At 40.1% G+C, this 10,559-nt stretch overlaps 1 protein-coding gene across 1 annotated transcript; it reads left to right on the top strand.

Annotated features, from left to right (window-relative positions):
- Window positions 1-4,214: 4,214 nt before the first annotated feature.
- znf503 (zinc finger protein 503) lies at window positions 4,215-7,002 on the top strand. Its single transcript, XM_034101422.2, has 2 exons — window positions 4,215-4,754; window positions 5,123-7,002. Exons 1-2 carry the CDS (start codon window positions 4,500-4,502, stop codon window positions 6,542-6,544), a joined length of 1,677 nt encoding a protein of 558 aa, XP_033957313.1. The 5' UTR covers window positions 4,215-4,499; the 3' UTR covers window positions 6,545-7,002.
- Window positions 7,003-10,559: the final 3,557 nt, after the last annotated feature.

Raw genomic sequence — 10,559 nt, forward strand, 5'->3', positions numbered from 1 at the left:
CATTTTTGTTTGTGGCTTTGCTGGTTTGCAAAGTAGTGCAACAATGTGTATTCACAATGACTAATTTTTAAATATTGCAAATATCTTGTGTAGGCCTATGTGTCTTGGTCTAGTCTAAGATTAGATTTAAAGTCACTCTGTATACATTATCCTTAACCTTTTGCATATGTGGACTATATATAAACACTTGTGTATGGGAATCTGATAGGTTAAACATATTATTGTTATACACACTGATTCACCAAAATATTCGTTATTCATACACTCTCACACATTTCATTGTTATTTTATGATCCACTGTGCTCTGAGAGCATGTCAACATACAAGCAGACTTTGCAACCGAAAGCAGCTAACTCACTGCTATGTTTACTTCTTGAAGCTAATAAGTAAATACTTGCTGTAGTGCTCTGATGAAGTACTACATGCATACCTGCATAATCTGAGGTACATAGTGGCACTCTGGAGAGAATCATGAAGTTTTAGAACACCATGTTGTTCCTGAGCTTCACTGCATGTTGTGTGACGTCACGTGGGACCTCCCACACGCGGAAAAACTCGCTTTCCCTCTGCAGCCTGCCGGAGAGAGAGCGCGAGGGTCTGCATGGCTCCGGTCTGTGCCTTGCGCCTGCGGTGCTTCACATTTTACACCCTGTGAAAGCTGATGTGTTTGTGTAATGCCAAATTGTTTCGTTTAAAAAGAAGGACTGCGTCTTAAGTCGTTACAGTGTTATTTGTTATCCTCTTGCCTGTCTACGTTTTACATCGGAGCTTAGTAGGAAAGATTCCAGGTAATGTCGTCACGGACTTTCCTGTAAACCTGTTCTTCATCCTCCTCGGAGTTTTACTAAAATATGTAATAGGCCTACTTTATGCATGCATGTGTTTTAAAATGTTTGTATGTACCGACTGTCTCCTATTTATTCAATTTCTATGTTATCTGATATTTTATGTTGTGCGTCTATTAAAAAAAAGTCGTTTGGTTATTGCTAGTATTTCGCCACACAGTATTTAATAGAGTGAAAACGGACTGAAACCACATGAAAAAATAACTTTCATTAATTTAGAGCTTCAAAATACCCTGAGCCTGTTAAATAAAAGTACTTTGGTAAAAGTATAAATATACGTGGAATTTGAAGGTGCAATTAGGAAAGTTGTTAAATTGTGTAATTTATATTTTAAATAGCTATAAACAAACACTTTTCAATGTTGATTTATATAAATAAATCATGGGAATTTGCTTGTTTTGCTCCATAGCAAGAAGACGGCACAGCATATAGTTAACAGTTAACCTGCAAGTCCAACATATTTCCCCACAAGATGTAAATAGTTGTATTTGCATGCAGAAAGTGATTCATAAACATGTCAGTGTTATGAAATATATATGGATATTAAAACTTTCTATTTAAATATCATGAATTATGGTCGCAAAAATGTGTTCCCATTTAAGGGGAATGCCGAGTATTTTGGTGTCTGGTGCAGAAGCCCATTCGTCATACGGACAATAAAGAGGGTTTTCGCCTGACAGTGAAAATTTATGGTTGCCCTTCTTTGCCCTAATAACTCACATATTGTGTCACGGACTGACAGCCCTTGCAAAAAACAGCAAGCCTGTTATCAATCACACATCTTTGCATATTGTGAAACGTCCCCCCTTTTTTTGTCAGACAACATTGAAAACATTTTTAAAGAAATAGAGATGAGCTCATTTAGACTTTTGCCCCATTTTACGAACTCTCACATTCAAATAAATTTGCTTTTGAGCTGCTGTTTATTTATAACACACAATGATGACCTGTTCATCATAGAACATATAATTAGGACTTGTTTTTTAAATTCATAGTTTGCAAAACTGTAGTCAGCCATGCAGACCAGTGTAGGCCTATAAGTAAAAGTCAATGTTTTTGAACTGTTAACTAAAAACATGTGTCTTATTCTTGTTTAACAGTCCTTTGTATTTCTTTTTTTTGTAGTGTATTCTACTTTTTACAATGTTTGGGAATATTTGTTTAATATTATTTAACTCAGTTGCCTATAAATGTAATCCTAAATTGAGTTTGCGGCAGATTATGAACTCCAATACATTGTGTGTTTTATTTATAGGATGTCGTTTTTTTTTGTTTTCCACCAAAATCATATATTTGGCCCCTTGACTGTCCACTCCAGGTTTTCTTGCTCTCCAAGTTGACCTGTCAAGCAGATTACCACAGAAAGAGATTAATGGCAGAGGCGGGTTGCAATAATAATCGTTTTGTTTGATGTGACAACTTTGATAGGCGTTGATTTACTTACAAACTGATAGGCTTTTAATTGAGCGACTCCATCCCGATTGAGATGAAAGGAAAACCGCATTGAAAAGCTGCCCGATTGCCCTGGAGCCTCAATACTGATTAGCCATCTCAGCGGTGAATAGTTCAAGGCATTTTAAACTTCTTTTCTCAACGGCCTGACAGACCATTCCTCTTCTTTTCTTTCTCCCTGTCCGCTTCTCCACCTCTTAAAGAAAATAAATCATTTTCATTGTATGTAAATAAAATCGAGCTGACATCAATATAAAATGTCTGGATTTCTTTTTGTCCCCTTCTTTGTTATTCTTGTTGCAGATGACAGTGTGCCCGAGGCAGATGACAAGTTTTAACAACACAATAGCAGATGCGTTTAGCCGAAATGGACAGGGTTCTGTTTTGAGAGACCGTGATGTTTCACCGGGTTGTTGCACATTATCATTTCTGAATGAGAGTTTACCCTTCAGGTTGTTTAACGCATCTCGGAAGTATACGAAACATTAAATAAAGTTGAAAATGTTCATACTAATATTTTGTTATTGTTAACTTTCTATTTTATTAATTATATTATTGTTTACATTTTTAATTCAGATTTATTTTGTTAAGGAAACAGTTTTTTCAGGGGTTTTTTCTTCCCAAGGCTTCTTGTTGACACCATAATCGGCCGATTACAGGAAAAGCACTTTAGCACCGTAAAGCCCTAACAGCTACTTCATAGAACATGTGAGGACTGTCTGCAAGTTATTATAGTTTCATCATGTGTGTATCTTCCGAAGGGTTTAATGACTAACTCGGAAAGTTACAGACTTTGTTGAACAGCATAGCCTACAGAATAATAAGATTTAGCTTTTTTCTCTACATAATCAGGGCTGGTGAGGTCGTTTGCCTGAATAATCTAACATTTAAATGGAGAATGGATTTATTTCCTCCTAAAACTTTGTGTCTCCTGAAGAACGTCTATCTCCCCATTTGTTCTTCTCCTGCAGTCACACTGGCATGTAATCAGCCACAATAGCTGACATAAATCAAGCGCCGGATTGACAGCGTCTGACAAATAACTGATTGATTGCGGTGGAGCAGAATTGACACTTGACGGAGGGGTGGAGATAGAAATAGAAGGGCGGTGTATATTATACTGAAAACATGTGACATTCACATCCCTCCATCACTACATTGGTCTATTCCTGTCAACGCTTGTCTGTTTAGGGAATTCAAGCTGAAATGGTTGGTTTTATGTTTGCCAGTGCGAGAATAAGTTCCAGTGTTGGCCGTGCAAAAAACACAATGTGCGTGTCTCTGGCTGGAAACCGTTTAAGAATAACAAATTAAATACTTGTTGAGATAAAGATAGACTTCCAAATAATAAATCTCACCTATAAACTTCGTTAAGTATTATTGTGTTTGCCATTAATGGAAATAAAGAATGAAAATGCTTGATAACACAGTTTCCACAAGTCGATAGCTTTATATCGATCACAAATTAGTTCGTTTAATATTAGACTAGGATAAAATAACATTTATTTGTGTTTGTAATAAATGAATGCTTTGTTACTTACCCAGAAAATTAGAGGAATAAACAAAGCCGTTTGATTTAGTCTATGCTAAAACTCAATGACGACTTCCATATGGCGAATTTATATTTATATAAAAAGTGATTGAATGAGCCTGATTTATAAGTTTAATAGCACATGCATTGTTCATCTAGTGTATTATTCACTCTGAAACCTGGTGTAAATGAATCCCGTAGCCCCACATCCAAAAACGTGCAAGCGTTCCCACTAACCAACATATTTAAGCCTATCTCCTCCCCCGAGCTGTCGAAATAGAGGCGCTTACAAAGAGGAGAACGTCACATCCCCTTGACCCTCCAATCACCTCAGGGTCCCATTTGATTGGAAGGCGGCAAAGGCTTTAATCTCGGACTAATTCAGCTGCTTTTGAAGTGAACATTTCTACCAGTTCGTACTTCGGGAGTACAGAGCGAGGACCTGCTACAGACGCACTCAAGACTCTCATGGTGCAAGACACAGCTTCGGATCTGCGATAACCTCGCACGGTTTCCTTCCAGCTGCCTCACCTCGCTCCTTTACTACCAGGATTACTTATTATTGAACCGTTTTACAATTATTTTTCCCCGAGAGAGAGGCTCGCTGCTTTTTAGATTTTCTTAATGAATCTGACGAAAGCATCGCCGTTTCATTTCCTGACAATTGGGACATGATCACGTCGCCCTCGGCATCTGTCCTGAAAAATAGTGGTATTTGTGTAGTCTGGGAAAGCAGCAGTTCTCGGAATAGCAGCTCATCGAGCATCAACAAGCCTTTTCTCCACTCCGCACCCCCGTCTCATCCACTACGGCAAGCAAACCGACTTCCCATCAAGGTTTTGAAAATGCTTAGCGCACGATCGGGACACATTTTGCACCCGGAGTATCTGCAGCCTTTGCCTTCTACCCCGATCAGTCCTATAGAGGTAAGAGTCGATTGTTATTACTTATTTTACACATACAATGTAAGATAGCCCATTTCAGATTGGCTACTGCCTTGAGGAACAACGTTTGGGAGCCTATTGTTTTATCCTTTACTCTATCCTGTCCAATTGTGATCCCGGTGTTCACACAGTTATGTAGCCTACTATGTGTTGTATAAAGCCTAGCAGTTTGTTTTGTTTGTGTTCACGGAAGAGCCGTGCGTAATTACCCAATATATATTTCCGTTTGTTAGTGCAAATATCCCTAGTAAACGGCTTGCTTTCAGACTGTACATTTTGTTATCATTACATTAAGTAATCGTTCTTAGTTTAAGTTGCATTTATAAACATATATGTTATCTTTTTTGCAGCTTGATGCCAAGAAAAGTCCCTTGGCTCTGCTGGCGCAGACCTGCTCTCAGATCGGCAAACCGGACCCACCCGCCTCCTCCAAATTATCATCCGTAACAAATGGATCTAGTGAGAAGGAATCTAAATCCGGTCCTTTGAAAATGAGTGACATCGGTGTGGATGACAAATCTAGCTTCAAACCTTATTCTAAGCCTTCAGATAAGAAGGACTCGTCTTCAGGCGTCTCAAGCGGAGAGAAGTCTGGTTTCCGAGTGCCGAGCGCCACCTGTCAGCCGTTCACTCCGCGGACAGGCAGCCCCAACTCCAGCACTTCTGCCTCTCCCATGCCATCGGATGGGAAATGTGGTGACAGGGATGACAAGAAAGAGTCTGATTGTAATAAAAATGGCTCTACGGACGGGTCTGGCACCACCAGCCACAGCAGGATAAGCGTGAGTTGTGGTGGAATTAACGTGGAGGTCAACCAACACCAGGAGACGACGCCTGGCACTAAAAGCTCCTCCTCGGACTCCTCATCTGTAACTTCTGTATCCTCCGCCTCAGTTCTCGGGTCAGGGCTTGTGGCGCCGGTTTCTCCTTACAAACACGGGCAGACAGTTTTCCCTTTGCCTCCTGCTGGTATGGGCTATCCCGGTAGTTTGGCTGGGGCCTACGCTGGTTACCCTCAACATTTCCTGTCCCACGGAGGGAGCTTGGTAAATGCACAGCTGGCCAGTTCACTGGGCTGCAGTAAGGCTGGATCCAGCCCTCACGCTGGGGCTTCTCCCCCGTCCATCATGTCAGCCAGCCTTTGCAGAGACCCTTACTGCCTCAGTTACCATTGTGCCAGTCACTTAGCGGGCGCAGCCAGTGCTTCCTGCACGCACGAGTCTGCAGCAGCAGCCGCGGCTAACGCCATGAAAAACAGCTACCAACTAATGTACCCGACGCACCCCATGCATGGCGTTCACACCTCTGCGCCACAATTTAGCGGACACCCTCTGTACCCATATGGGTTCATGCTCCCCAATGACCCTCTCCCCCATATTTGTAACTGGGTGTCGGCAAATGGACCGTGCGATAAGCGTTTCTCCTCCTCCGAAGAGCTCCTGAATCATCTGAGGACTCACACTGCTTTTACTGGAGCAGAGAAGTTGATATCTGGTTATCCCGGTTCTTCTTCACTGGCCAGCGCTGCAGCAGCGGCCATGGCCTGCCATATGCACATGCCACAGTCAGGTCCCCCCGGGAGCCCCGGAACTTTGGCTCTAAGGAGCCCGCATCACGCGCTAGGACTCAGCAGCCGCTACCATCCGTATTCCAAAAGCCCCCTGCCCCACGGTGGCCCTGTTCCCGTCCCTGCTGCCACCGGCCCTTACTACTCCCCTTATGCACTGTACGGCCAGAGACTCACCACAGCATCAGCGCTTGGATACCAGTGAGAGGGAAAAAGGACGTAAAAAGTTTATAGAACTAAGAATGCAAATATAAAGACTTTTATATTAACAGTGCTAAACTTATGGGCGGGATCCGTGGACTTCACCTGTATGTATTTATATGTCTGCTTGAAAGCAGGCGATAATAGCTGCAAATTTAAAATATTTGAGCAACTCAAAAAGTGCATTATGTTGAAACTGAACACTATAGGTCAAATGAAAACACACGTTGTACTAATTAAAGTAGGGGTCTTCATTTCGATGTTAATTTGAAATTGCTATGATTGTATTTGTTCTTATTTAATGTCTCATTGAGAAGAAAATAATTTACATGCATGTTTGTTTCTTAAATTTCAGAAATTGTCCACATTTTAAATTACCGTTATTTTTCAGGTGTACACCTCGGAAAGAGAATTGGTATTTTTTGTATGTATTCTGGAAAAATAAGAAACAATTCTGTTCCATATCTTCGTGTGCCTCATTTTCTGAAGTATTAACATCATATTGTGTACATTTATATTTGGATTTATATTCCACTGACAATTCTGAAAATGGTTCTGGCTACTTAATGGGGTTCAAAAAACCTTATTGATCATATCCGCAACATGGCCGATTTTCCTGGTTGTCATATACTTTCAAAAACAAATTAATGTTTATCATAATTTTGGACAATTTGCTGATATAGCCTAATGTGCATCTTTATTCTTTCCATTATATCAGTTTATATGCCAAATAACTACGAAGCTTTAAACAGTTACTTTTACCAGAGCACGTGTTTTAAAGTTTAAATGGTGTGTGTGTGTGTGTGTGTGTGTGTGTGTGTGTGTGTGTGTGTGTGTGTGTGTGTGTGTGTGTGTGTGTGTGTGTGTGTGTGTGTGTGTGTGTGTGTGTGTGTGTGTGTGTGTGTGTGTGTGTGTGTGTGTGTGTGTATATATATATATATATATATATATATATATATATATATAGAGTTAAACGTGCTTCATAAAGTTAATTTGTATAAGAGAATTTAGTTTTCTGGTGGTAAATCTCCTTAATTAGTTGTTAAAGATTTTATTTAACAGGTGTCGTAGGTTTATTTGCTAAGTAAAACTTGTGAAGTAGGCTATACGCCAGGAAAAAGACAGCAGTTTTTTCTGTGGTCTAAAAATACGAAGCACAGCTAATTGTTTTACATTTGTAAGAAAAAAAAATTAAAAAGAAAAGAAGGACAAGGACTTGAGTAATTTGCTGGCTCTCAGGTTTGGTGAACTAGCATTTTAACAAGCGTCTTCAACCAATCTGTCTTTATTTAGGATACAACTGTGGGCTGAGAACAAGCCTCTGGTAATCTATCAGGGTGACATTTAACGTGGAGGCCATTCACTGGTTTATATATAATTTGTATTGGATGTTTTTTTTTCATTACCAGGAACAGTATGATATTTTTTAATTTGCATTTGATAATCTCACCCACCTGTAAATCTAATGTACACAGCACTACATTTGCTATTAAAAAAGGATCTTGTGGAAAGCAATGGGATTTTCATGAAGGTACAAACACCAACAAATCGTGATTTGATTTTGCAAAAACCATGCACATATTAAAGTTATAAATATATGAACAATTTAAATTAAATATACGTAGCCTATTTTATTTTTAAATTGCTCATATAACGTCAATTGCACACAGCACGTTCCGTTTGTGCAGTTTTTTGTGAAGAAAAACCAGCTCCATAGATGAGCTTGTTGAATATACAGTCATATATCAAAAACCTCTCATTTGAAAATCGGTGCATGTAAATAAGTCACACAGCCACATTCATTAGCTACCCATAGGCCTAGTGTATGACATTAAATCAACATGGTGACAAAAAGGGCCTGTATATATCATAAGTATATATGTTCCTATATCTTCGACTCTTTAAAACAATTAACTTTGTGTTTCGGCTCTTTTGAGTATTATTTTAGACCCAGCTGTGTTATAGCCTGGTTATCATTATTTAGAAGAACACCACTTCTGGAACGCTGTCCCTTGTCTCTCGCACAGCGGTTATTCAGACGAAACAAACTCCTCTCTAGTGTCTGAGGCCCACACGCGTCCTAAACTGATGTAATGACGGTGAAAGGGAGCAATTTCCATTTTTACCCACATCATGGTGGCTGGCAATTTATCATGTGCCCCTCCCCCTGGCCCTGTCACCGGAGGAACAGGCAGGCACATGTGTGCATGAATTACCAACCCTCCCTCCCACCTACCCAGCCCCCCGCCCCCCCCCCCCCCCACACACTGTCAAAGAGAGTGAGAAAGAGAGGAGAAAGAGAACATGGGGTTATTAGAGTATGCAGGAGTATTAAACTTGTCCATCAAGACCTGAAGTGCTGAGGTGTGCATTGAGCTCCACAGAACAAAACCACATACCTCCAACCAAAGCATGATGGTACATTTACAGACTTAATCATTAAAAAAAACAATTGATGATGATGGTGATTACAAACCTACTTAATTTATATATTTTTCATGAATTTAAGATGGATTTTATTGACACAATTAATAATCTGGTGAAGGTCTTGAGCGGACAATGAGCTGTTTTAGGGAGATAACTAATCTGACCCAGTAAAAATTAATAGTGTCATGCCTATAGGGTTTCATATGGCCTCAGAGCCTGCCGAAATAAAAATAAGTCAGAATAAAATGCAAAAAGTAAGCAGTAAGGCAGACAACGTTAGGGTAGTTGACACTATAAAGCCTATGATTAACAGAGGTTGTAAGTAAGCAGATATTAAATAACACGTACTGTAATAAAGAGCCTCACATGCTCCTGCCTTCTTTGCCTGATGGATGCTCTTAAAAATGCACATCTACATTGGCCGCAATGAAACAGGACAAAATATCTTTGACAAAATGCTTTTGCTGTGCTTCTTCAGTTTTCTGGTCCAGACCTAAAGCGAGCCATTTTAAATTCTTGGGAGATACTTGGATCCGAACAGAGCGAGAGAGACACTGCAGGAAACCTGGCAGGACATCTGGCAAGGGAGGGGGGGGAGGACCCAGGACGTGACTCACACACACCTAACCCCATATTCAACCCGACTGAATTACTACCACTAAAGCTGTCATTAGCTGGTGTGTGGCACAATATAAAGACATGCCGTTGTCTGCAGTGGCAAGTCTATAGTTTGTGAAACAGCTGTGTCAATAAGGGGAAGCTGCTATAATGTTCAACCCCATGCCAGACATAAGTCACGCTGTGATTATTATCTTTTATGTATGTATGTGTGGTTGTTTTATCAGGCTGTGATTACAACATAAAAGCTCTCAGTGATGGGAAAGAGAGACCTATCAACAGTGGCTTTGTTTGGAATGTTGACTTTATGGGCACTTTTTGACTTGCAGTAATGTTTTACAAGTATAGATTGTTACTTTTCAAATACATTTTACGTTTACTTACCTCAGAGAATATTACCATCTCAGTCACTTTTTGTACTCTACTGTACATTAAACAATGCACCTATGTCTCAACTACATCTTTGATATCCAATTGTAGTTAAAGGTGTCATTTTAGCGGGAACACCTGCCTGTCATTCTCTGTGTGTGATTTATAGTGATATGGGCTACTGAGATGTCCACATCTTCTGTGATTGTAGTAATGAAGCCATAAAGTGAGCTACATGAAACAAATCTGAAACCCAGTCCGCACAACCAAGTCTACAGCTTTAGGAAAATCTGTACTAAATCAGCCTATTATCCTGGAGATTAAAAAAATCAACATTGTTTTTGGTCACGTCATATCCATCAACACAAAAGCACCCTTTTTACTGACAGACTGATCCTAGAATGTAGTCGCCAACTGAGAGCAGTAATAGAGCTAATTTGGTTTTCAAAATCTGTGCCAAGGCAGACAGGAATCCCTCACAGCTCTTCTACATGTGGTTACCCTCCTCATTGATTTACAAATGCAAAGTGCTCATCCAGGTGATGCGAGAGAAGTGGCAGTGTTGATCTATCTGTGCCACTCAGATGTGGAACCAGTGAGACACT

Source organism: Pseudochaenichthys georgianus, chromosome 15 (assembly GCF_902827115.2).
Source record: "Pseudochaenichthys georgianus chromosome 15, fPseGeo1.2, whole genome shotgun sequence".
In the NCBI taxonomy this organism is placed as follows: domain Eukaryota; kingdom Metazoa; phylum Chordata; class Actinopteri; order Perciformes; family Channichthyidae; genus Pseudochaenichthys; species Pseudochaenichthys georgianus.

Bases quoted from the DNA above. Each gene is read 5' to 3' on its own strand.
- znf503 (XM_034101422.2), top strand. From the start codon at position 4,500: ATGATCACGTCGCCCTCGGCATCTGTCCTGAAAAATAGTGGTATTTGT. The intron at 4,755-5,122 runs GTAAGAGTCGAT...TCTTTTTTGCAG, and splicing joins CCCCGATCAGTCCTATAGAG to CTTGATGCCAAGAAAAGTCC.